The sequence below is a fragment of the Zosterops lateralis genome, assembly GCF_965231275.1.
Source record: "Zosterops lateralis genome assembly, chromosome: 10".
In the NCBI taxonomy this organism is placed as follows: Eukaryota; Metazoa; Chordata; class Aves; order Passeriformes; family Zosteropidae; genus Zosterops; species Zosterops lateralis.
In genome coordinates, this window is record NC_139770.1 from 3,805,343 (window position 1) to 3,832,837 (window position 27,495).

General features: G+C 43.0%; 1 protein-coding gene across 8 annotated transcripts in view; it reads right to left on the reverse strand.

Annotated features, from left to right (window-relative positions):
• The window catches only part of MECOM (MDS1 and EVI1 complex locus), a 330,442-nt gene that overhangs the window by 9,995 nt on the left and 292,952 nt on the right, over positions 1-27,495 (reverse strand). For 3 of the 8 annotated variants that reach the window (XM_083868945.1, XM_083868949.1, XM_083868950.1), the window contains 7 exons: positions 25,671-25,887; positions 22,450-22,597; positions 21,292-21,448; positions 14,685-16,047; positions 12,568-12,655; positions 9,736-9,762; positions 2,557-2,723 (listed from right to left, as the gene is read on the reverse strand). In XM_083868945.1, coding sequence (XP_083725071.1) covers positions 2,557-2,723; positions 9,736-9,762; positions 12,568-12,655; positions 14,685-16,047; positions 21,292-21,448; positions 22,450-22,597; positions 25,671-25,887 — 2,167 coding nt within the window. The remainder of the gene's footprint in view (positions 1-2,556; positions 2,724-9,735; positions 9,763-12,567; positions 12,656-14,684; positions 16,048-21,291; positions 21,449-22,449; positions 22,598-25,670; positions 25,888-27,495) is intronic. The other 5 variants (XM_083868946.1, XM_083868951.1, XM_083868952.1 and 2 more) reach the window with 5 other exon arrangements.

A 27,495-nucleotide genomic window follows, 5' to 3' on the forward strand; every position in this document is an offset into this window, starting at 1 on the left:
ACACACAAGTCCTAATAAGTCATGTATTTTATCACTGATCCCTTTGGATATTAAAACCAGAAGCCCGAGAGAAAACACGTCTGTAGTTCATGATCAAAAAAATCAATAATGAAAGCACACTTTTATATATGAAAGTGATGAGAAAACTTGGAAAAAAAAGAATTGTTTATATAACAGTTTCCACCTCATTCATCAAACCACTGTGATACAGCGCGATGCCTTAGGATTTAGCTTTTATATTTTTCAAATCCTTTACTGCTTTAGTATATAACTCTAAAACTCCATATAGAGTGTTAGCTACTGTCTTCACATTTTGGTCAGACAAAACAATTCCTCTCTGGGCCTGAAACTCAAGGACACCTTACTGTGTCAGGCCTTGAGAGATGTAAACAACAGTGAATTAGGAGGGGCAAAGTTGGAGTAAATGACTTCACTACGTGAAAACTGTAATTCAAGGATTAACCCCTGATATGTAAATGGATTAAACTTATAATTGTCTGAAAAACTGACTGTTGTCCATCTTGGATATAACCTCTGGGAGGTTTCTGACTGCCCAAGGTGCACCTATTGAAGGCCTTTAATAAATACCTACTCTTACTCTCTTCATCTTGTCTAGCTTCTGTTCTAGGTAGCCACTCCAAGCCATCAAGGGAGAACTCGTTGATTCGTAACACCAATAATTTAACGAACAGAATCACAGAATCACCACGTTGGAAGAGACCTTCAACACTGAGTCCGACTCACGCCCTAACACCTCAACTAAACCATGGCACCTAGTGTCACATTCAGTCTTTTTTAAACACATCCATGGATGGCGACTCCACCACCTCCTCAGGGAGACAATTCCAGTACTTTATCACCCTTCCCATAAAAAAGTTTTTCCTAATATCCAACCTATATTTCTCTTGGCACAGCTGAAGATCGTGTGCTCTCGTTCTGTCAGTTGCTGCCCAGAGAAAGAGACCAACCCCCACCTCACTACAACTTTACAACCACCTTTCAGGGAGTTGCAGAGAGTGATACGGTCACCTCTGAGTCTCCTTTTCTCCAAGCTGAACAACCCCAGCTCCCTCAGTTGTGTTTGTGTTCCAAGCCCCTCACCAGCCTTGTTGTCTCCTCTGGAGGTGTTTGAGCATCTCAATGTCCTTCCTAAACTGTGAGGCCAGGACTGGACACAGCACCCAATGTCCATCCTAAACTGTGAGGCCAGAACTGGACACAGCACCCAATGTCCATCCTAAACTGTGGGGCCAGAACTGGACACAGCACCCAATGTCCATCCCAAACTGAGGGGCCAGAACTGGACACAGCACTTGAGGTGAGGCCTCACCAGTGCCGAGTACAGGGGAAGAATGACCTCCCTGCTCCTGCTGGCCACACCATTCCTGACCCAGGCCAGGAACCCCTGTGGGAGCTGACCGGGGTCAGAACATGGATTCTTAGGCTCCAGGCAACACCTTGAAGCCTGTGGAAAAGCCAAGGACAAAACTCCCTCAGTCTGGCTTGGGAAATCGTGAGGAGGAACCCAAAACAATCCCTATAAACAATCCCTGTCAATAGCCTCCTCCTGACACCGGTGTTTTTCCAACTTGTTTACTGGTAGAGACGTTCATAAAAAGGTGGTGCCCTAAAAGACCAATCCTATCCATTGTACCAAAACACCGTATAAAATGAATCTGTCTTTCAATAAACTTTGCTATAAGCCCTCTAAAGAAATTGGATTTCTACGTGTCATTAGAGGAGCTGAATCGTAACGATAAATCTCGAGGAGGGTTTCCTCACCCGAGATTTAGGTTGTTTAAAGTCCTTGGCTCTCTAAAAGCCCCGAGTTGCGTCGGCAGAAAAAAGTGGAGTCCTCAAGGTTCTGTTTTCAGATTTCTCGTGTGGTTTATTATTTGATATCTTGGAATTTTCTCCGCTCCCAGCCGAGGTCTGGACAGCGGCTGAGACATGAGGCGACTGCCCACCGAGGGGATGTCACCTCACATTGATACAGATAACTATGTGTCAGTTATTTACTATTTTATACCAATACCTAGTGCTCACACTAAAAGGGTCATTTCTACTTTGACCCAATCCACTCTCACTACCTTGTGTCATCACCACCTCAGAAGATGGAGGACGAAGACGGAGGAAAGGAACACGAGGTACCACCCAAATTCCACCATTTTGTCCTCCACTTACCTCTATTCCATGCACCCTAAAACTACTGAATTTTGCATCTTCTACCATGCTAAACTACTGTTTTCACATGCTGGTGGTTTGCAATTCCTCTCTCAGTGTCGGAAGTCTTTGCAATGGACTAAAATCAAACCCAATGTTTTCCTGAGCTCTATGCCAAGGCATCCAAACCCCCTGGACCGGCTCCACATCCCCCTGTCCACGGCTCAAATTCCCTTCTTCATGTCCCAGGTCATCCAAGCGGATGTCCTGGACTCCGACAGATAAACCCCAAAGGGAATTTTCATGCTGGGCATGGAGAGGCCTGAGAGACTTGTTGGACATCAGGGTAGAGGGACTTGTGGGGTTGTTATAGAAGGAGTGTCCCAGACCCACCTGCAGGTGTAGCGCTCCTTGCCCTTGCGCAGCAGCGTCTCGGGAAGCGCGCTGGGCGGCGCGCGGAAGTTGAACATGGATGGCACCGACTGGATCAGCTCGCTGGCCTCCGGCTTCAGGGCGCTGAAACTCTCCAGCTTCTCTGCCATGTTCTCTATAGCTGACACCTGCAGAGGGAGAGAGCACAGAGCCCACCAAGGTTAAATTATCCCCTCAGCTTTCTGCCCCCACCGGGAACCCGAAATGCAAAGAGCATCGACTGACAAGTGAAAGAAGGGAAAAAAAAAGTCAGTGTAAGGCTGCAGTCTTGAAAATTATGGGTCATGAGGGTAGTAATTAGCCAGTGTTCATCTCTTCTTATTTTTAAGCCCCAGCTCCTATAAAATTCCAGGTTCTGCAGTCATGCTCTGTGGTTGTGTGCCTACAAGTCTATACATCCCATCTACAGAAATCACTGAGTATTTATTACCAAATGAACATAAATAGTAACTGAATTTCTAATATATTTTTTGAGGACTTGCAGAGGACACATATCACAGAGGAAACTCTAGCTCAACCAAGGGCTGCAACAATCCAGATCCAAAGAGGCTCCATCAATGCTCCAGCCACATCCAACCATCCAGTCCAGTGTTCTTTCTAGCCTATCATAGCCAAAGACCATTGGATAAACACAGAAGAAATGAAGCTTTGGTGGGTTTGGTGCTCTGTATTCACATTGCCTGTTAGATGGCTATGCTATTTTTCCACCTCTTAATATTTTTGCTCTACCTTTAGTTGCTTGTAACTCCTGCGTGCTTTGGGATGGCTCCACTCTTGATTAGCTGTCTGTAATTTGCAGGGAGTGGGGATTAAAAAATTCCTGGAGAACAGTTTCCTTTAAGGTGTCTGGAACGGACCACGAAAAGCTCCTCAAAAACCTCAAACACTGCCACTTGAAGAGTTCAAGAATGCTGCTGAGCCTACTGACAGGTGAGAATAACCATCCACCTCTCTGTAACACCACAAACAAATGAAAAAAAAAGGAAGCCAAGCTCTCACCTACAGAGCACAAAACCCACAGCATGAGCCCTGTGCAAGATCTTGCTTGTAACGAAGAAGGAAATTATATGACAGACAAGATGTTGAACCCTTCTCAGCTGGAACACCTCCACAGACTGTTCTTCAAAATCCATAAAAGGTTCCTCTGATTGTTGGAAAACTGAAATTTTAATTGGAAGAACTGGGCATTTTTGCAGGTTTATTTAATTTTATTTTCATTGGCAGAATTACACGGTTGTCTCCTGGCATGACTATTTCCATGCTGGTTAGCTCTGCCTTTGGGCTGGGTTGTTTTTTTCCCTCTAGCCTGTAGCCTGCCCTCTCATTTCATGCTCAGATTCCTAATGCTGAGTACAAATTGCAACGTACAGGGTACCACTGCCAATTTGCCAAATGTCTTTCATCAAACGCGGTGGAAAAAAATAAAAAATCTCAGAGGGAAGTCAAGATACATTTACTTGTCAGGCAACAAATGTGAAAGCATTGGGAGGCAGTAAGGGCTGTAAGCTCTGGGGTTTGATTCATAATCACTCAGCTGCTAAAACATTCTCCACAGATGCAAGTGGACAGCACATTTGTCAATATGAAGGATTTTGACATGTACTGATCACAGGCATGAGATATGTAATGATGATGCTGCTGGGAGAGGAGGTAATTCTATCTCGGCACCGAGATGTCATTATCAACCCACACACCTCAACATTACCATATATTTCTTTTTATATGACTTCATCTTCTCCTTTAGTTGGAATTGATTCTTGAAGCTTTTAAAATAGTTGTTCCACTGCCTTTAATTCCTTCTAATTGTTCCCCACAAAAATTCACTCATCTATTTTACAACTGCTGAAAATAAATGGTTTGAATGAAAAATGCCCTTTTGGCCTTCGGGCTGATTAGCAATGACAAGACAGTGCATGGGTTATGATATCACATATTTATGGTGAAGAATAATAAGGGTACTGAGAAGTGTAGTAAATGTTTTATTTATGTATATTTAATATTCAAGTCCATTTCATTATCTAGTGGGGTTAAATCATTTTTGGATCACAATTTCTCATGCACATGGTCCCCGCCAGTAATATATTAAAGCAACTATTTTCCCCTTTACATTTAAAATGGCTTAGTCATGCTGATTTTTGTTTTAGTTCTTATTTCCAGGATTTTGCAGAGTAGAAACTGAGATGGACTTTTGTTTCAGCAGATCAGCTCTACCTCCAACACTGCCTCTAGGATTACATCAGTCCCAAAATAGGTATGAAATCAGCACCTAATCTTAAATCCCTCATCCAGAGGAAACACGAGCACTTCCAATTATTTTAAAGTATTACTCGCTTTCTAAAAATATGTTTCTCACCATAGGAATGACTATTGTGCTTGCTGCTTTGCTGTTTAGTTGGGTTGTGGTTTTTTTTTTTTTTAAGTCTGACTTATGTGTGACCTGGTATGATTTATGTTTTTCAAGAACTGCACCAGCACCAAAGGGAAGTGTTTGGCCCCACAGCTCTGCTGACCTGAGGCACTGTCACTCCACTGCTAGCAGGATGATTATAGCTGCTACTGTCTGCTGCAGTTAAGGCTCCCAAGAACCAAAACTGGGGCATTTTCCTAAGAAGCCCTGGAGTGTGTTGGTCCTCAGAGCCTTCAAGATGCAAATCCCTACTGTGATATGGGTTCCTGGGCTGTGGGGGCATTTTACAGCTCAGTCCGGCAGCCCTGATCCACAACAGGCTGTCCATCACCCTCAGTGCAGGCAGACAGCCCCTGCTCACCAGTCCACTTGCAAAATACCAGCTGAGCAGAAAGAAATCCAGGGGTTTTGCACTGAGGACTAACTCAGACACCAAAACCAAGCAGGAATTCTAAACCTGCAACACGAGTATTTGGAAGCTGGTACTTGGTCCCAAGCAGTGGCTCCAGGGGACACAAAGGGGGTGGACAAGGGACAGATCTCCCACTGCCACAAACCAGCACAGGGAGGTGCAAGAGCATTAACTGGAGGCTGCATCTCCCTTAGAACACTGAACAGCCATCAGCTGCTGCTCCCATTCACTTGGCTAAATCTTTTCAAACCCATTTATATCTCTGTCAAGGAGAGTTCACCAATTTAATTAGGTGCATATGAAAAGATACTGGCTTTTGTTCCTTCTAAGCCTTTTGCCTGATTTTTTTTTTTTTTTTTGTATTGTTATCAGTAATGAATAACAATTTCTCATTCAGGTTTTGCTCACCATTCATGGACTCAGAGCTGGGGCACAGCTCCCTCAGGCATTTTTTTCCCCAGATGAAACAATCAAAATCTACTTAGTCTCTTTTTGAATGGAAGCTGTTCTCTACCTGTGATCATCACTGTTGCACTTTTGTCTTTTCTAATTCTACTATGGCCTTTTCGAGGGGAACTTTAGCTGCATTCAAGACCTGAAGGCAGTATAACATAATGTTGTTTTCAATTCCTTTCTGCTAAGCACTCAGGTGATATTTTCATAAGACTACCAACTTCAATATCATTTTTCCTGAATGACAGGAGTTAAAAGTCACACTTTCCCCTTGGTATTAGTGGGTATTTACTGACATTGAGTTTTATCGCTGTTGTAATCCTGGTGACTCAGTTTTCTCTGAATCTTCTGCAAAATCTTCATAGTCAGTTCTGGATTTGGCTACTTTCAGTAAACAGCCACAAACTCTCTGCCTGCTCACCCTTCTTCCTATGGCATTTACAGACCTATGCCACAGTTCAGCACCTAGTGACACCCCAAGGTGGACCCATTGCTAATCTTCAATGACTGTAAAAACCACTATTTTGTTCTTACCCTTTCCCCCCTCCCTCTTTTTTTAATGACTAAATGTTAACCTAGGAGATGACTTTTCTTCTTCCACAACGAAACTTCCTCTTCCGGCTGAAACACAATTGAAGTAGCTCTTCTTTCTTCTTCCTTCCGAACACTGTTAGTACTGATGGCAAAGCAAGACCTGCCTCCACAGGAGTTGAGTTGGCCATGGAGATGCTACTAAATCCACCAAACTCCTGGAGAGAGGTGCTGGTGAGAGTGTCTGTCCTGGGAAATTGAGTGGGTGCTCATGGTCATCCCCCCCTCTCCAGGGATGGTCCCTGGGACCACTAGGGAGGCAGGTGTGTGGCTAAAGCCACCAGCTGTGCTTTCAGGGGGTTCTGCATCCCAACCCAACACCCAAGGGCTGTGGTGATCCCTGAATGGGGGCACAGTGGGGGGAAGCACTGCTTGACCCCAAAGATTGGATTAGTGGAATTTCCATGCCCACAGAGAAAGCTCTCAGAGGAGGCAGGAGAGGGAGAAGATCCTGTTACATATTTTACATTCAGCTCTTGCCTTATGGACACGTCATGTGCGCTCCTAATCTGCCATCAGTGAATGACAGCGTTTTATATAGAACAGTAACTTTTGATTTACATATATAAGAGTTGTTGATTCTATCTGTGTCCAGATGTCTGGAAAAGGAAGCAGCTTTCCCCCACCTCCCTTAGAGGCTATTAACCTCCGACTGACGCAAACTAATGTGCAGTCACAATTCCCCAGCTCCAGCTCAAAAATGCAGACATTACCATAATCGGCTAAAACAAGTATTTATAAACATTTCAGCGGGCAAGATATCATCAGCAGGGGCCTTGGACATTTGTCTTAAAATTTATTAACCAACTCAAGAAAAAGTGGCATAAATAAAGCGAAGGTTTGCTGTTGCTGCTTTTTAAGAATAACCTGATGATATGAAATAATCTCGCAGACAATGTCATGAAATACATGACCTCATGTTTGACAAACGCGACTCCTTCATTGCCACTATCACAAAAACAACTGACTTTATGGCCAGACCTCATGGGAAAAAAACTGCTCAAGTGTTTGCTTTCTATTTTTACTACTGTTATTTGGGGAACTCTTCAAAAATCCAACTGCTAAAGCTCAAGATTTCTCCCTCCCCCAGCTGATGTTATAGTGTTGCCTCTAAAATCTGCAATTTGTGAATTATGTTGTCTTGAAACTGTGTGTATTTGGACAGCCAGGCCTGGAACTTGGCTGAGTTATGTTCACGTTCATGAGACCTATCACATGTGGCTGAACTTTATGAAGCAGTAGCGAGAAACTCCTGCTGATCTGCAGTGTGGTTCCAGAACAACTGGATTTGTATGAATGCAGTTGGTGGGGATTAAGCTCAGCTAACAGAATGGATCATGCCCTAAAAATAAGCCAAATAAAATATAAGCTTTGTTAAGGCACTCACCAAATTCTTTCCCCTTTATTTGTAAAGTTGTTTTAATTATTTAAAATGGTTCTTCATAAAGCGAATGTTGTCTGCCTAAAATTACAGAACCTCCTTAGAGCAACCTTCTCCTGACAGGACCAAAATGGTATAAATAGATCAAATTAATCCTGATCCATTCAAAAGAGGTTGTTATCCTTTGATTTGCACCATAGGGCTCCTGCCAAACAATGAAAAAACAATCTCAAATAATCTTGAAGTATGTGGCACATGCAACTGGGAATTGAGATGAAAAGGCTTGTGTGACATAACCAAATCTCTCAAGATGGAGATTCACCCATGAATCAGCATCCTGCTCAGTCACTTCATGTTTTAAACATCTATTTCTGCTGGGGCTGCTCAAAGCGTGAGCACGGCCAGGAGACATACACTCACAAAAGGAGCAAGATGATGGAAATTTGAGGACTAAGCCAAAGTCAAGAAAATCAGACAGAAGAAACAGACTGCACTGGGTTTTTCCACTTTCCAAACCTGCTGAAGCAGAGCCACTTTTCTCTGAGAGCAGAGGATTAAGGGTTCCTGGGCCAAATCACAAATCCTACTATGGCCCCTTCATGTCCTACAACAAATTTCCCAAAGAAAATACTTGGGAACCACCTTCTGTGCTCTCCAAGTCTGGCATCTAACCCCATCTCCAGCTTGCTGAGCTCCTGCAGCACCTCTGGGTGCTCTCAGGAGTCCTTCAGTGCCTACTCAGCTCCTTCCAGCTCAGGCTCCCCAGGGCATCTTTGCAGCTGCATAGGACAGCTCTTTCCAGGAAGAAAGTGGGACTAAAATCTATGTGTGCACATAAAACAAAGGTCCAGCACGGCTCTAGGGGTGTGCCAAGGAGGGCAGGGAGCAGAGGGCAGGGCTCAGAGCCCATCTGCAGGGGCAGCAGCCCCGTGCAGGGACGCACGTGCAGAGAAGAAGATCTCAGCACTGGCTTTGCAGAATTCTGGCTTTGCCTGGTGAAGAGAGTCCAGGTCGCAGGGAAAGCGATGAGCAGCAGTGAGTCAGGACCCCAGCCCTGCCTCCTGGCTCCAGCTCTCCCCTCCAAAGCCCAAAGGTTGGGAAAATCTGGGACGAGTATTTATGGGTTCAGCGCTGCAGCTGAGGAGCCAGCAGTGCGAGAGCAGAACACAGAGTTTTTGGAGTTGCATCTGCAAAAGCAGTTGCTGTGGTTCTTTTATTTTTTTTCTTCTCATGAACAACTTAGATGTATTAAAAACAAGGTTTTATAAAAATAGAAGAGAAAGCCCAAATTTATCCCATAGTGCACTAAAAGCACGATTCCTGTTCATGTAAGGAGGATGATTGTAAGTATACACAGAAGACAAATTTGAGCTAAACACAGCAAAAGAAATGAGTATTTTATTTCTACTGTAAGCATTGCAATGAGCAATTAGGCTCAAAATTTCAAAGCTATTAAAGTGATTATTAAAGTGACTAACTCCCACCGAAGTCAAACGAGAGAGAAATCTAAATCCTCTGAGGCTCTGTATTTTAATGCAGATTAAATATTTATTAACTATTGCAATCTAACAAGATTTCAGCCTCAAAATTTCCCTGCCATCTCTGAAGGAAAATGGCTTGGAACAATTTCAGTCACATATAAACAAAGACTGCATTCTGCAACCCTCACTACTCAGGTAAAGCTCCCATTGCCTTCACCAAATAAAACCAGCTGGATCAGGTACGTAAAAATAAAGCCAATTTGACATAAGAGCATATTTATCTGCTCAGCTGCAAGACCCTGTAGGAAAGAGTGGCATGCTCCATAATTGAGAGGTAAGTTATCTTTTATATTATATTCTTCTTATGCAATTTATTTCACAGTGATTAAATCAAAAATATAAGCAATGAACTTACCCAAATTCTTTGATCAGGCAATTGGAACTGGGAGCAAAATTGAAACAAAAACAACACATTATTCCTGCATTGGAATCCTTATTGCAATCAATCTACTTATTAAGATTTTATTCAAAGATACTAATTAAAATGTTTTTCTGAATGATTTGTTGGAGAGGGGTGTTATTTTCCTAAAAAATATAATCCTTGTAATGGCAAATTATTGTGAAATGCCATTAAATTACCTAATTTTCATAACTTTTGGACACAGGAAGGAATTTTGCCCAGCCAGGGATAGGATACAGATTTCAAGGTTTATGTCTGTTAAGTTCCATTTCAGAAACCTACTTGAAAGATCCATCTGTTTGCTGTCAAATTATCCAGTTAAGAAATAATAAATTCTTGGTCCCTGAGATGGCAATTTTCAGGAATAAATTCAACAACAAAACCACAAAGTTTTAGGACATGAACAATAAGTTTGTAAACATTTTAAATCCTTCCAGGAGAAAACGAAAACTTGCAGAGCACTCCCCACCTGTGCTTTTACAGGGGTGAACAGGACTATAAAGGAAAAACAGCTTTTCTGGAAGCCGTTCCCCAGCCTTCTATAAATACCAAGCCCAGATTCTGCCTTTGCAAACAGGAGGCTCATTCCTGTTCTATTAAAGTTTGTAAGAAAGCATTTTGACGTTTACTTTTTTGACAGGACATGTGCTGGTGGTTTGGTTTTCTTTTACAGTGTTCCTCAGTGCCTGTTACACTCCTGACCTCTGCATCGATCCAGCTCACACCAAGTTAAAGACGTTATCCCTCTCACTCAGGTAAAGTGATAAAACCCAAGCCAGGCTTTGCCATGGAGTTTTTATTCTGTTGCACAGTTTTTATTCTGTTGCACAGCCTCCTGCCCCTGGGGGCTGGCTCTGCCCCACCTGGGGTGGCCCTGCTATGGGGAGGTGGCACCAGACAGCACTGGGACCTTCCTCGGGCACCAACACAAGATTTGACCAACTCCCTGGGAAAAAAACACCAAGGGTGGAAGCCTGACATCATTCCCATTAACAGGAAAATGCTCAATGTCTCTATTTCACCCACACATCCTTGCCTGACTCCCAGTCCCAGGTAATTCAGTCACACAAAGCTACACAGAAGAATATCCAACTCCTTTCCTGCCCAGCACAGCCAAACTCCAAACAGTGAATTTTACCCCAGCAGCCCCTTTCCTACTCACTGACCATCCCACCTACCACTGGCACCAGTCCAACCTGCAGCAACACCTTCAGAACCCCCAAATCCAACATCACTGAACCACTCTGAGTTACAGCTTCTGAATGTCTAGACGGCACTAAGCAAAATAATCCTGCTTTTTCCATCAGTGCAGTATCTAAAATGTCCTCATTTAAATAATTTACTCATTATTTACTCCATAGCTGCTCTAACAGAATCATTGACTTGATGGGGAGCAATCAGCCTGTTTATAGCGGGGACAAAAAGCAGATTGAGGTCCTTTGTGTATTTGTGCATTAGCACTATCTGCTGCTAAAAGAGAATTTTCACTTGTTTTTGCCAATTGGGCAGATTTACCTTATTTAAGGTAACTCAGCAGGAGGTGTTAAGCTGCTATTAAACCTTGCACATAAATTCCCAGTGATTTTAATACATCTTAAATTCTTATTTAATGCTTATAAATACCTACATAATGCCATAAATACTTAGGGCATGTAAATACTATTAAATACTTTAATACTTAGCTCCAACACCTTTTCCAGATACTGAAATTGGAAAGGGGTGGTTTTGTACATCTGCAACCATATGTGCTATCAACTGCTCTTCCCAGTTCTGCAGAAGTGGCATATTTCAGAATATATTCCATGCAAGTTAGGACATAACAACTTAGGACTTCATTGGGGGAAAAAAAAAAAAGAGGTAAAGCAGATAATTGGGCTGTTTTTCCTGGGAATTCAGAGGAACCTGAATCAGAGACAGCAGCTCATGGTTGTGTGCTTAAAATACAGGATGAGTAGAGGGTGTCATCACTAAGATGAAGCAGCCTAAAGTCAGCAAGGAGCCCAAATCGGTAAATACCACAGAGCATTTTATCCAGGTGTTTGATTTATGTGAGATTTTTACCAAAATCTCCTTGAGCAAGGAGGAGGAAGACAAAATGAGGGTGTGGTGCTGGTGAAGAAAAGCGAAGTATAGCTTGCACTCAGATCCTCTTCCTATACCACATACACGTCACAGCTGTTGAACTGTTTTGGGACACTCTCTGAAATGTTTTTCATCCAGGATTGTGGATGAGCAGCCCTGACAAAGTCTCTCTTCAGGAATGGAGGAGCAGGGATCCTACACACACTGCACACATTGCAGCCCACAGCAGCTACCAGAGAAACCATGGAGCATTTGCACTACAAGGCTTGGAAACACCAGGTGGAAGCTTTTCTCTCTTTTATGAGAGCCCTTAAACAAAATAAAATCCCTTTCAAAGCAGGATGTTCAGCTTTGCTGGCCTCACAGAGAATCTGCATTGACTCCTCCTAGTCAATTCTGACTCTCCTTGCCCAGAGCACAGGAGGGGCTGCAAATGTTGGTAGCCAGGTTATGGTTTTGGAGGAAAATGGTTCTAAAAGACACATTCAGTTCAAATCTGGCTTCCTCTACAAGCAAAACATGTTGTTTCATCTGCAAAACATCAAGAAGCTCAGAACAATGCTTACGCTTTTCCACCACAATGGTCCAGCAAAAACTGTGTGTTTTAGGAAATCCAAAAATGACTAAGACTGCATTCATTTCTCTGCACCTGCTTTGAAGCATCAACAGGCTTGTTTACAACAACAAAATTCCCGAAATACTTACTTGTGGATGAAACAAGAATCCCGGGGAAGGTCTCAAGTATTTCTCTTTTAAAGCTTCCAGTGGGTCAGTTAGTTTTCTTTTTTCTACTCTGTAAATGTTAAAATTAGATTTGCTTGTGATGAATCAATCTCAGAGATTAACAATCATACAGTTACTCAGATTTAAAACAGGCAATTACACTTTGAGCAATTTGTTTCCAGGAGATAACAATAAAAGATAAGGGAAGACACTCAAATCTTGATTCCCACACACAGCTCATTGCTGCCAGGGTGTGGCTGGGAATCACCTTTGAAGTAGATTATACCATTTATATAGGGAATAATCCCACTTCAAAAGGTTGATAACCATTATAACAACAACCAATGACTAACTACCAAGCACTTTGATAAAGAAATAAGGTGACTGAGTACACTCAGCATTAAGAGGAAAGGAATTCAAGGGAACAGAGCCTTGAGCAATGGGTCTGTCCACACATGACATCACAGCCACCAGCCTGGAAACCACAGAGTGAAATTTGGGGATTTTGCTTTATCTGTTTCTGATGTTCATGGTTTCATGGCTGAATCATGTTGTCCACATTAGAGGTAACTCATGGCAAATGAAGGTTCAGTAATAACTGGCCTCGTGCTGTGCTGCCAGAATTTGTACAGATTTCATTCATATCATAGAAATGTAGGCTCACAGAATGGTTTGGGTTGGAAGGATCATCTAGTTCCAACCTCTCTGCCCTGGGCAGGGGAGTTTGCAGTGCAATTTAATTAGTTGGTAATGCAGGGCCATAAAACACGGATCATTATTTCTGCTGCTTCAGGCATTTTAAGTGAATAGGACGCAAAGAAAACTTATGGTCAAACACAGATATCAATCTGGCATGAATAAAACCATCTCAGTAAACAGCATCACATCCTGTTTCTTCATAATGCAGACTTGTCTTATGCACCAGCACTCTCCAAAAACTTTGCCCACAGCATTTCTTTTTCAGACAAAGTAATAAATTAACATAATTTACATGGCGGTATCCTTTTTTTTTTTTTTTTTTTTTTTTTTAACAAGAGGCTGTAAAATCTGTTATTTATATTACAGACAAATATTTTTATGGCTAATATTTCTCTAAACTAATTTAGATGCATGACTTTGACTCGTTGCAGATATAAGGGCAGAAAGGGCAAAGGGGGGCTGACACACACAGGATGCAGGTGAAATTCACATCCCAGTGAGATCCATCTCAGTTCTGCTGGGAAACACCAGGAGGTCTGGATTTTACCACTGGTTTTTAAAATCTCAGCTCACTGACAGCGTGCACCTTTCAAAGCCAACAATGAGGCTCCCATTGATTTCACAAGGTAGACCATGGATAGGGATCTGCCATTCAGCCTTTTGGAGTGGAAAGTGTCCCTGCCCTTGGCAAGGGGTTGGAATGAGATGAGCTTTAAGGCCTCTTCCAACCCAAGCCTTTCTGGGATGATTCTATGACTAAGGAGCTCACTTTGTACACACAAGGATGCTATGCCTGGAATTTTATGAATGAAGTGCCTGAAGAAATCAACCCATTACTCAAATAATGATAAAAAAGGGCAGAAATCATTCTCAAATTCCATACTTTAAACACACCTTTGGGCAAATGTGTTTCTTTGTTGTACTTGTGAGAAACTCCTCTTGAATTCAAGAGGAGCTGGCAAAGTGGAGTACAAGGGGTGCCCTGGGGAGAGGCACTGTCATCTCCAAGGGAAGCCAGAGCAGACAGAGTTTTTGGAAGAAAATGAATTTCAAGCAAACCAGTGATATCAAATACACATCAAATAAACAAACATTCAATGCTGATGCCAACTTATTTATGGGGAAGAGAATATATTCAACCAAGCTATGCAGGTTAATGACTCACGGCAATGAGGGGTTGCTAATTGCAGTACTGCCAGTCCCGTGGCTCACTTGGAACAGCTGGGATGTGAGGAGGGATGTGAGGAGGGATGTACAGGTCAGCATGTGGCCTGGGACCCCCATGCCCTGGCAGTGCAATGGCACCTCCAGGGACACTTGGGAGGGGGACAGGGTGGCAGCCCTGGCAGACCTGGCTGCCTGCACCAAAGGATGCTGGAAGGCAGCAGAGAGTCCTTTACCTGTATATGGGATCCATAAAGAACGGGGTGGGCCTGGCATGCTGCAAAGAGGATTCTGAGGCTTTCCTTTGCTCGAGGTCTCCTCCTTTCTTCTCTCCAAAGACGTGGTTTTTCCGAGGCTCGGATTGCTTTGTGCTGCTGGCTCGGCTTCGGCTGCCCATGCTGAGATCCAGAGGCTGGTCCTGGCTGGATGCAGAGGGGGCTGCTGGCTTTGAGGGGATGGGAGTAAGTGGCTTCTCCTCCTTACGTTTTATGGTGAGGTCAAAGGGAGACTCAGAGCTTCCCTTTGGGATCTTCTTAATTTCACTGGGTGATTGGGGCTCCACTTTCAAGGGTAACGGTCTCAAGTCTCTATCAGGAAATGGATACATTGATTGAGAGAATGCTGGAAAAAACGGGAGGGGAAACATGGAAGGGTAAGGTAAGGCTCCGACTTTTTTGTCTTGCAGCCCCACAAGTCCTGTTGAACCAAAGTACTTTTCAGCAATAGAAGCAATAGCCTTTATAGAATCATTCACCGCTCCTGACACCGCAGTCTGCTCCTCTAAGGATGGTGAGAAAATGGAATGATTGCTGTGGTCTTTCTTATTATTTATTGACGCCAGGCTCTGCAGAGAGCTTACTTTGTCTTTGAACATTTTACCATTTTCTTTAAATTTCTCTTTCTCACTTTCAATGTCACTTTCCAGATCAGAGCCCGAGGTGGTTTCCAGGTCACTGCCACTGGGGGTACTGACATCGTCAAGGTCAAGGTCACTACTCTCTGACTGGTCACTGAGTTTCTCATGCGGCCTCTCTTCAGAGGACCCTTCTGGTTGAAGCTCCACTGGCTTATTCTCCCCTACTGATGGTTGTTTATTTAGTGCCTTCAAAATATCCTGGGTGGCTGGCAGTATCTGAGGATTTGTCATGAGGGGACTTTGGCTTTTGTTTGTCTGATCTGCGCTCGGAAGTCCTTTAACAGGAGAACTAGTAGGTAGCAAAGGTGGCCTGTGGTACAAGCCTGAAGGAAACAGACCGGGGAAGCTAAAAGAAAATCCAGGAGCTGTTGGAAAGGTAAGACCAGCAGGATGCCTATTGGCTCCAAAATAGTCAGCAAGGCCCGGATTTGCATGATTCATATTAACCATGGACGTTTTATCCATAGCTGGGGTTCCAGGAAGAGAAATGCCTTGGCCAAAAAATCCTCCTGCTGCAAAATGGTTCTTGCCCTCACAAAATCTCCTGTGTTTATTTAAGGAAGACGTAGTGCTGAACATTTGTCCACAGTCTTTGCACTTGATTTGGGTTCTGCAATCAGCATGCATGCGCTTATGACGACAAAGGTTTGAAAACTGAGTATAGGATTTATGGCAGACCTCACCTGTATGTAAACAACAACAACAACACATCTCAGGCTTTGTGGTAATTGCCCCCACCCTCAAAGTTGTGCAAACAACACCATTTTTTACCCGCCAAGTGTCCGTGAAGAAGCCGTAGGGAGAGGTCTGGGTGCACAAATGTACAAAAGCAACTGTACTCTCCAAAGAGTCAAAAGACAGCACCAAAACCAAGCAGAAAAGGTCTGGAATCACTAAAAGACACACTCTCCTTGTTTGCTCTTTGCATTGCACAGTGTTGCACTTTCAGTACCATTATTCCAGGTTGCATTAGCCCCCAGAGCCCCCCAGGAGCCACGACCCCGTGCTGTGACCCCACATGAACCCACGGTGCTCCTGTGTGAGAGCACAGGTGTCCTCAAATGGCATCCATTTATGTCACTATTCCCATGTGGAAATGAATCATTAAAATAAATATTTGTAGGACCAGACAGAGATGAAGCTGCCTCACAGAGCTTTCGCTCTGCAAGAATAGGAAAGAGGTGAAGGAGGAGAGAGCCAGGTATTTCCTATTTACAAGTATAAATGTAACAATTTTTTTTTCTGCTTACAATGAAAAATTTAATCTCATGGAAGTCCAGGCTGGAACCTGAGAAACTTTAGTACTCTCATATGTCCAGCACATTTCTATTCATGTAACGCATACAGTGCTTACAGGTGCCTGGGATGCTGTAGCTCTAAATTCCACATCTTAACCTTCCTAGTCTTATTATTGCTTATTTGCCCTTTGCAGACAACACGATAGATAATATTTCAACAACAATTCCCTTTAAGAATGAAACTCTCTTTATTTGCACATCTGATGCTCAGTAAGAGCCTGATGAGAAACACCTCTGGGATGGGAATGATTTCAGTCTCAAAAATGCAGCATTTGGGAGAAAGCCTGGGAACACACAGGGGAGCAGATCTACCTTGAGGTCAGGTCTTAATCTAGCCTGTGACACTCTCCATGTTGGAGTTCAGCTTCCAGCAACCTTCCACAGTGGCAGGAGGCTGGAAATGGTCCCAGTGGTGCAGAGTGAGACACTACAGAGACAAACAGGTCTCTGAGACAAACAGGTTTTTGCTGGCTCCCAATTTTCCGGCTGCTACAAACCTTAGGGAGCAAATCGGGGCAGCAACCAAGTTAAGAGTCTATAAGTAGAAGTAGGGTTTGGAAGAGGGCAATGCTTAGTTCCCCAGTGCCTTTTTATGTCCTTCTTGGCATCATTTGGATGAGCAGGAGCATTGGGAAAGTCCCAAAGCTGTGCTGTGTCTTGTGCTCCTCATTATGCCAAAATCTGTCTGCACTACCTTGCTTCTAACAGTATCAGCTCCAGACTTGTTTAAAAACAAAGCAGCACCACTATCAGCAAGCACTATTATCCTTCTGCAATAAATCCTTTTTTTCTTTTTTTCCTTTTTTTTTTTTCCCAGCCAGGAAAAAGCATGTGGCCGCTTTATTTTTATTTAATTTGTGTTATATCATAAGCTCTCATCTTTCACACATCAAAGCCGCACAACAATGCGCATTGTGTATTCTGAGGCCTTTTTAACAATCATTTTCATGATTCGAGACAGTCTGACATAATTTACAATGGCTCTATTTTAAGCCTGCAGAGGAAACTGAATTGAATGTATCCCATCCTGCACTCTCGGTTCCCATGAACTGCAATCACGTCCTCTAACTTCCACTCGCACCGGGGCCCGCGCTCACCTTCCTGCTCCTCCAAACTCCTGTCCCTGAGAAACTGCACCACTTGTTGTCATCTCCTCACTGTTTACCTCTTCAGCAGCCTGCTCCATATCTCACCAACAATGCTCCTATTGTTTCCCCGGGCCTGATCCTGTCCCATCCACCCGTTTTGTTTTTTTCCCCCTGTTCACATCCCACGCTGACAATTCGTGGGGTAGAGGGTGCAGGATTGGGCCCAAACACAGGAAATTTGCAGGGCTGTAATTCAGGAAGAAGGGTTTGTTTCTGTGTATCAGTCACTGTTCCTGCTGGAAATCTTCATTCACGAGGAAAGGCAAGGAAGAAGAGAGAGAGAAAATCAAAAATAAAGTGAAAAATAGAGAGAGGGGGAAAATATTGAAGAGAAAGAAACAAGGGAGACAAGAAGGACGAGATTATTCTAGTTTCTTGAAAAATGCTTGGTTTTTTCTTGTTAAGTAGTTTTGTCTTTTTAAAATATAATTTCTTTGCCAATTTAACATAGATATATTTTTTATTTAATATAGAATTATTTCTCATTCATTTTTGCAATTATGAAGCTCTGGTTTTTATGCCAATTTCTTCTACTTTTAACCTAATTGCAGGCATAAGATTTCTGTTCCACGCTCCAGGGTACAGAATCAGACCCCTTACCTTCACTGTTGAGGCTTTACACAGTAATTTCCCCCCAGTTCCCTTCATGTTGATCACAGAAATCAAAATTAAACTGACCCAAATGGTGACTCAAGTGTCACATCCATAAGTTCACACAAACTCCATCGTGGATATTATGAATCTACTCCTCTCCCATATGTAAAGCAGGATAGACCATATGTATTTTTCCAGAAAAAGAAATATCTCAAATCCATGCATTTCCAAGGATAGGCTATTGTAGAATTAAAAAAGAAATCATGTTTTATGAACTTTTGATCTTCTACCAGGTTGTTTTGAGGTTCTGCTTCTTATTCACATGGCTTTATTAAAGATAAGGCTTTGATCGGGTTGGCTGGAGTGGCAAAGGACTGGAAAGAGGGGTATTGGCACAGATTAGGTCTTCCTAAAATCTGGGAAGTTCTCCCTTAAAGAACAGTGGTACATTATTAAAATATTACTCTCCATTAATATATTCCAAAGTCAACAGAATCAAGAAATATTCTACTCTGGAGAAAAGCAAAAATATGCACTTAAAGTTTTAAGATATCCTTACAGGCTATTAAGGGAAATGTAAATTAATAATTTGACTAAATGCATTTCATCTCAGTTTTTAAACTAAATTCAATCAATAATGGCAATACCATTAAAATACGTAAATATTTATTATTATAAACTCAGCAAAAAATTAACAGCTGTACCAACAATTTACCTTTTCGAGCACTGAAGTTAATTTAAGACTATTTAATGAGGTGCTGCTTGCTCAAAGTGCCTCTTGCATTCAGCAGGCATTCTATTTAATCCACAGGCTCTAAGGGCTGGCAAAGAAATTTTGTGCAAAGTGGAAGCCCTTGCTCCCTGGAGTACTCTTCCTCTTGGGACTGTCACCTGGGTGTATCACAGCATCAGTGACAGGCACACCCAATGCCAAGGGGACTCTGGAGGAGACTCTGTGTCTAAACTGTGACATTTCCAACAGCCAGGACTCCTCAGATAAAATTGTGTTGTAAGATCTACCTCCTTTTCATTATCACATCACTTAAACTTTAGTAGATGGGGGTTGTTTATCAACTTTAATTGTTTCCATGTATGGAAGCAACAGAAGCTGGGTCTGATTTCTGCTGCTGCACCTTATTACACCCTTTAAATCTCACTGCCATACTTTTAAGCAACTAACTTGCAAGAGAAGCTTCCCTCCTTGCAGCTTTTACTGCTCCATAGACCCCAGGTTTAACACAAAACCCCCAATCTGGCTCAAAAATTAATCTTGTGCCTACACACACTCTGCACAGTGATTGTCTCTGGACCCCAGATTAGCCAGCAGTTAAGTTTGCATATTTTCTGCTTATTAAAAAAATTACTGTAAGTACTATTTAGAATATGTTCAGCCTATTATGGCATGTGGTTTCTATTTGGGGAGGCTGGAGATTTTGCGAAGGCAGCGAGTAATTACCTTAGTGTTGGTGAGTTTTCACTCAAGCCTGGGCGGCACACTGTAATAAGAGACAGTTGCCATAAACAGACTGGTACAAGCAAATCATGGTGTGTGGCCTTCTGGTGGAAAGCAGATATCTGCTCTAGGTGACCCTACCTCCCTCTCACGACCAAACATGTGGTCTCCAAACCTTTTTGTTCTGCAATTACATGCCTGTTATCCGTGGGTTGCTCCGTGGGGTTTCATCCCTCACACTGCATGTGAAGGATACCAGTTGTTGTTTTGATTTATCAGGAAAAATAGCAACAAAAAGCATTTCAGAGATTATTTGGTTCATGAGAGGTTCCAGTTAGAGACTGCTATGTAGGATGCTGCAATAAGCCTACCTGAGGAGTCTCTACCTAACCAGAGGTTAGTTTTCTAATTAAGTGTAATCATTTAATCCGCAATCAGCTTTAAAAATTATTAGTGATATTTAATATTGGATCTATTTACACATTTTCTCATTGAAGGAGTCCGAACCAAAAGTATTACTCACCCAATGGCAGGTTACAGATTTTGCACAACTGAGTTGCTTAACCCAATACTCCTCCTCTTGAGGAAATATTTTAGCTTGTGGCCAATTCTTTTCACAGGTGTGGTGCAGATATTTTGGTAAATTATTGTTGAGAGCAGAAAAAGATTAAGATGTTTAACAGACAAGTAGGGGAGATGGTCAAGGTACCTTTCAAGCCACAGCAGGTGCCTGAAAAGGCTGTGGTGAAGAGTAGCAGAACCAAGAATAATATTTTTAAATATTTTCTGCCTCTGCTTCCCCGGTGAAAGGGAGGGAAAGTAACCTGCACCCTTCCCAAGCAGGGACTGGCTCAGCAGCAAATGCATCCTTTGAGGTGGTGGGGATTCCATTTAAGCCCAGTACAGAGCCAGACTCACATCCAAGGCAAGTTTTATTGCTGGAAAAGCTGTTAGTGAAGATCTAACAGCTCAATTCAGTCCTTAAACTTGGGACATGCAGAGGAGCCTGGAGGAAGGTGGCAAGATGAATCTCACTGCCTCTGAGATTTGTTTTTCCAACTCCAGCAAAAGTCATGGCATCTGCTGTGGAGATCCTGCAGCCCAAAATCTGCTCCTAAAGTAGGAGGAGAGCAGCCAGCTCAACACAGTGCAGAGCACCTCTCACTTTGCATCTGCACGCGGAAAAACATCCCCAGGACAACAGGTACATTTATACAGCACACAGTGTCTGTCTGAAAAGGAAAATCACATGAAAATAACTCCTTGCATTGGACCACAAATTACCCAGAACTCATTCGGTAACTCAAAGCCCTTGTGACACGGGTGGGAAGTTTCAAAGGGAGCAGAGAACACAACCTCCTGCTTTTCCAGACTGCGCTGCTTTACGGCAAGAGAAACAACACTTTAATCAAAGAGGTTTAGTTGGAGACTTACATATAAAAGGTTTGACACTGCTGTGGATGTGTTTATGCTGTTTGAGGCCTGAAGAAGTGGCAAAGGTTTTGCCACACTCTGGACAAGCGTGAGCACGAGCCCCCACATGCTGGGAACGAATGTGCCTCTGGAGGTTGCTGGGGTCCGTGAAAACCTGCTAGGAAATGAGTACTGATTAACCAAGAAACTTGACTGTGGAACAAGCCAGTTATTACAAGAGTCTTTTTAAAAATTTTAAAACCTTGGAGCTATTTTTTGGGAGTACTCTAAGATTAAAACCCACGCTCATGGCCAGCAATGGGAGCTGTGCCTGCAGGAAGGGGCCTCAGTTTCCCCAGATCACCCAAGTATTGTGTGGGTCTGTTAACCCCTTTGCAGCAGATGCATTTGACTTGACTTTGTCATTAGAGATTGCACATTTGAGGTCAGGGACTTCATGGAAAATGAGTGAAAATGTGGCTGCTTGAAACCTCTAAGCATTACTGCAATAGAAATACTTTATACTGATTCTTGAGTGTGTGACAACAAGGAATCCTGGACACAACCCAGAGCTAGAAACCAGGGCTTGGTTATGTCTTATAATACATCAATATGAAATCTGCATTATTGCAGTAAAATCTACCTAAAACCAAGTAAGTCCTCATGCAAAAGGGCCAAGCTTTGAGAATCTTGGATAAAAAGCAATGCAGAGTACCACATCCTATACAAGTAATCCTCACAGCAAGCCAAGTGCTGGGAAGTGATTGAGATGTTTCAGAGATGAGAGTTGTACTCAGTGCAGCTGGGGTGCATTGCTATTGTTTATTTTTTATTTATATTGCAGAAGTGTCCTGAAGTTTCTGGTCCCAGCAGCTGGCACACAGCCCAGGGAATCCTCTGCCCTGTGTTTTCCAAGGGGTTTTTGCCCCTCATTGACCCTTTTACACCCTAAGGAGCCAAGCCCTGAGCTCAAGGATGCTCAGCATCCAGCATCAGCCCCCATTTCAGACTCCACAACCATTTCCAAATTAAAAGGGGAAGAAAAATAACATATTTTCAAAGTAGAAGTGAAAACCCTTGAGAAACCCTCTGGAGCCCTGTGCCCTCCTGCATCCCAGCCCTACTTCCATGCTCCCCTGAAGCACAAGAAATGCCAGGCAGCCCACAAATTCACTGTACCTTGGCACAGTTCTCACACTCATAGTGCTTCCCGCTGTCATGGGACATTTGGTGACGTATCAAGTTGGACTTCCAGTTAAAAGCTTTGGGGCACTGGTCACACTTGTACTCCCTCTCCTCACTGTGAGACAGCATGTGCTTCTCCAGGCTGTGGAAACAGGAACAGGGCTCAGTGAGATGTGGGTTTATAGCAAGAGGAGAGAGCAGAGCACAGTTACAGCCAAAAGAAAAAAAAATAAAAAAAAAATTAAAAAGCCCCAAAGGCCCAATGGTGACAGAAATAAGTTCTGCGAGTTCCAGGTTCACCCCCAGCCAGGAGGCAGAATCTCCTTCTCCCCACCAGAATAACACATCCTCTCATGTTTTGCCAGGCCACTTGCAAATGCTCCAGGAGATGCTGCTGCCATCACTCCCCAAGGAGATTATTTCATACATCTCTCAGTATTTCACTCTGGTAATTCTTCCCTGCAGTCTGAATTATTTCTGCCTTATGACTTTCCCTCTAAACACACCTTGGATGCTACCACCTGCTATAAATCCACTCCTTTGATGGGAGTCAATTTTTCTTACAGCAGGAATAGATGAGGAATGACTCCTCTGGAGTAGGACAGGATGAGTTTAAGAAGCCTCTAGATAAGGTACACCACAACTGAAGTTATTCTTGATGATGATGATGATGATGATGATGATGATGATTATTGAGTGCAATTGTGTCATTGTTCAGTCATTCATTTCTTAGTGGTTTATTCAGTCTATCATTAGGATATTCAATGTCCACCTAAATTCTGCTGCACATCTTTAAATTAACTTTTGTCTCTGAATTTTTATCATTCATTTGTAGCAAATATGTGCTTTTAAACACCTGTATTGCTTGGTCATATACAGAGTCATAACCCACACCACTGTTTGAGGGAAGATCACTGCATGATGCAAGAGTGGATTCACAGAAAACCCACTGGAAAGTGGGAATTTTAGCCTGGGATGTCCAAACTGTTTTCACATGATGTTCCCACTGATCTCTGCTGAATCAAGTGACAAAATCTGATAGGGTTCCAGCCTTGTTTGGGTTGTGTAGCCCAAACTGCAACCTCTTTTCTCAGCCAAAGGCAATGGAAATGCTCTGCAGATGCTCTTACTTCTACCCTTCTTCTTCTTTTTCTGGGGGGGAAAAAATAATTCTGGTTTCTCCTCCTAATATTTTTATTATACAACCGCCCTAATACTGGCTTCTCCTAATACTTTTATAACAATTAACTTCCCATCATGTAAACAAATTTGCTGTAAGACCTAGAGAGATTCCTGTCCCTGGCTGTGGCACCAGCCCTATGACCTCATGGCCATCAGCACTGGGCACTCCTGGACCCAACACCCCCATCTTCCTGCTCAGCTATTTCTCCAGGTAATCACACCCTCAAGCATGGCTCATTTGGGCCTTTTGTTTTATATAACCTGGATATAGCACACTCTGGCACTTTTTTTGCAGTGAACTGTCTGTGTGGTGTATGAGCCTTTCAATAATTCAGAAGTTTGGAGCAGGGCTGCATTCTCCCTCATTTTTCAGTCTTTCTCACAGTACTGCCCATCTATTTATGATGACTCGTTCTTTGTTTTCTGCCCTTTTTCTTCAATATTTAATATTTTAAGCTAAATTTACATTTCCTCAATGATTCCCATATGTTAGATATCGTCCTCTCATTCGCAGGGAGAAAAGAACTTTAACACTGAATAACTCCCAACATGCAAAAACCTCACAGACCAGAGTCCTGCCTCACCCAGGCTGCTGGAAATTCTTCTGACTTGATTTGCCTCCATCAGCCCCTTGGAATCAACCCCTCAGACTGAAAATCAGACATGTGGAGTCACACATTGCCCAACATCAGCCTTGTGCCTGCACAAATTCCTGCTCAGTGGGGTCACCTACATTGGGGAGGGATGTTTGGCACATCATGTTTCAGTTTCAGTGGCATTAGTTTTGTCCAAGTGCAAGGATCATCCACTGATCTGAGACACCCCACATGATGCTGGGCTAACTGCCCCATGGAGAGGAGTGAAGGAACATCTCTGTTTTGGGAGAGAGGGCTCCATCTTGCAGAACCAGCACCTGGAGCATCCAGGAGTAGTTATCCAAAGGGACCAACTCTGGGCATGCAGAAAACTATGCTAACCTCCAACATAACGAGACCCTGGATCATGGACTAGTGAGGATTTCTCTGAAACACACAAAATATTCTAAATTGACAAGCCAGCTTTTAAGGGCCAAACAATTCACACATTACTGTGCTGAAAAAGAGCAGTTCACAGTCACTCTGATTGTGCCCACATAAGTGGAAAAAAAAAGAAGACAGGATGAGAGTGTGGGAATGGTGCTAAGACTCTGAAAACAAGAGATCCTGGATATCAACCAGCTTCCTATGAAAGGCATTGCCTCATCTCAGCAGAGCATCTGGCCCAGGACTTTGCTATTGAGGTATCTCAACATTACTATCAGACTCTGGTTGAGGTTATCTTTTCCCAGGTCAAGAAATCAAGATGTGAATATGCAAAAGTTCCTGTGTACTCTCAGTATCTTCCAGCAATTTGCAAAATTTGCTGTTAATCTGAACTGCAATATTGTATTTTAAGTAATCACAGAAAGCATAATAACAAGAAAACTACATTGTTCCCATTCTATGTGTATTTTGGGTACATATGCACACAAGTCTATCTGTTTTAATAGAGATCAATTTAAGAAAACAACAAACCCTGGTGCTTCATGACCATACAACTAAAAAGAAATATCAAAATATAGACGTATTTATTAACATCTAGAACCCATCTCTAACTAAAATGGGTTGTTTGCAAAGACAAAATTAGTAACATCAGCAAACAACACTCAGTGTTCCTAATTATTTCTACCTAAGATTAAGGAACCTAGACCTCAGTTGATGTGAAGTAGAACCACTCCTGTGATTTCACTGCAATCAGCCCAATTCAGATCTGATTAGCAAAAAATCCAGCTCTTAATCTAACGTCCTCACTAAGGACTTTAAGCACAAGGACCAAATTTCTGATTTATTTAGACTCTATTGCTTTTTATACCATAAACCATCAGCTGGCATAGAAACCCTGCTCATCTTCATCTTTGCTTTCTGTAGAAGGTGAATTTATCAGGCTCTGATGCCCTGCATGATCCAACTGAAGCCATCCCAGAAATCTGCTCCATTTTAAGCACCTTCTCCTACCTTTGTAAGTCTGGGAAGACTTGGTCACACTCCTTACACTCCTGGATTTCATGCACATCCTGAAGGTCACTCTCATTCTCGAGCTTCTTCTGGAAGTCCTCCTCCACCATGGAGAAGGCAGAGTGGGGTGTGCTGCAGGGGAACTTCTGGTGGTCCACCAGCTCAGCCTTGGACTCGAAGAGCTGGTCACAGTCCTCGCAGCGGTACTGGCGCTCCTCTGCAACACACAGGGGTGGGCACAGGGACACCACTTCAGCTTTCACTCATTTTTAAACACCACCCCACCAGGAGCTGGATGATGGCGTGGTTAATGAATTGCTCTTCAATTAGAAAAAAAGAGAAGAACCTCAAAAGAGAGAAGGATTCCTAAGAGTGATTTATAATAAGGCTTTGATTCCATGATGACTGCCTGGGTGACATCCAACAGGAATCCCTAACACTGGCTTAGGACAAAAGTTTAAATACCAAAGGCAAGTGTTTAAATGCCATCCTAAATGGAATTATACAGGGTCTAACATGGATATCCAGCAGAGGCTGCCAACCTCTGCATTTCCCAATGAAAGGGCCTGACTCAGACACAAACACCAGCATCTGAAATAGCCAAAAGGGTGTTTAGAGTTTTTAAAAGCCTCTTCATTTTCATCACAGTCCTTCTGCAGCACCCAGCCCTGTTCAAAGTAAGCCAGAGATGCATGAAGTCAAATTCTTTGCCTTAAACTCCAAAAAAACTTGCCATAATTTCTTACTGGAAAGTGTAGAATATCAGTAAAATTTTACTTTGGAGTGAGTACTGCATTCCCTTAACTAGTAATTCCTGCAAAATAATAGATTAGCTGAAGAAAATCCCCAAAAAATCAAACTTGGAGAAAAGCATCCCACATTTTTTTTTCTGCTGCATTTTCTACTGTTGGTCCATACAAGGAGCCAGACACCCTGGTTTGGTTCCAGATTTAAATGCCCTGAGGCTCTGAGTCAGAAAGGCACTGGCTGGAATCCCCAATGAATGTTCTTGGTTGCAACTTGACAGTTGAGCTGATCCAGAGAAAGTGTCATGGGGCTCTGCTCTTGGCTGTCCATGAGCAACACTCTGGCTCAGTCTGCTTCTAAATTAGCCCTGTGGGACATGATCTGCATGTGACTGCAGAGATTTCCTCTGGTGTCACTTATACAATAGATACTTGACCATGGGGACTAGGCAGGGAGAGCAGTGTGCTGGGCAGGGGGACACCTTCAGCAGTAACTGAACAAAGTTACCACTGGAAAAACCCAAACACAAAACCAAATGGGAATGGATGTATAATCCCCACTTGTTTTTTTTTTAAGAGAACAAGAGATACAACTTTAAATGTACAAGCAGTTAAAACAAAGTAGAGACCTTAATAATTCCTGCCCCGTGCATTGTCCCCAAATCCCTGAAAATTTATAAAATGTCCCTCTGGGCATAAACTGCAACATTCTGGGCATTAAGCAGACATCCCACACCCAGTTCTCACTGTGGCTGATAATCCACTGCCCAACAGACAGCACAGGTAAAGGAGATCTGGGGCACAAATCTGAGCAACAACTCAGGAGCTCCAGATGAAGAATCTGTGTGTGGGATGAGTAAAGAACAAGTGTGAGGAGTAAGGCTGGCTGAGATGCCCTCACAAGTGACAGCAACATTGACAACCTCAGATTTCCTCTTTTCAAGGTCGCAGCTGTTTGGCTAAATGACAAATAAAACTCCCTTATAACTAGGGCCCACATGTGTCCTGAGGAGCAGCACAGTCTTGAGATAAGGACATGGACTGTGGTTCTTCTTTGGCAGCCCCACAAAACCATCAAG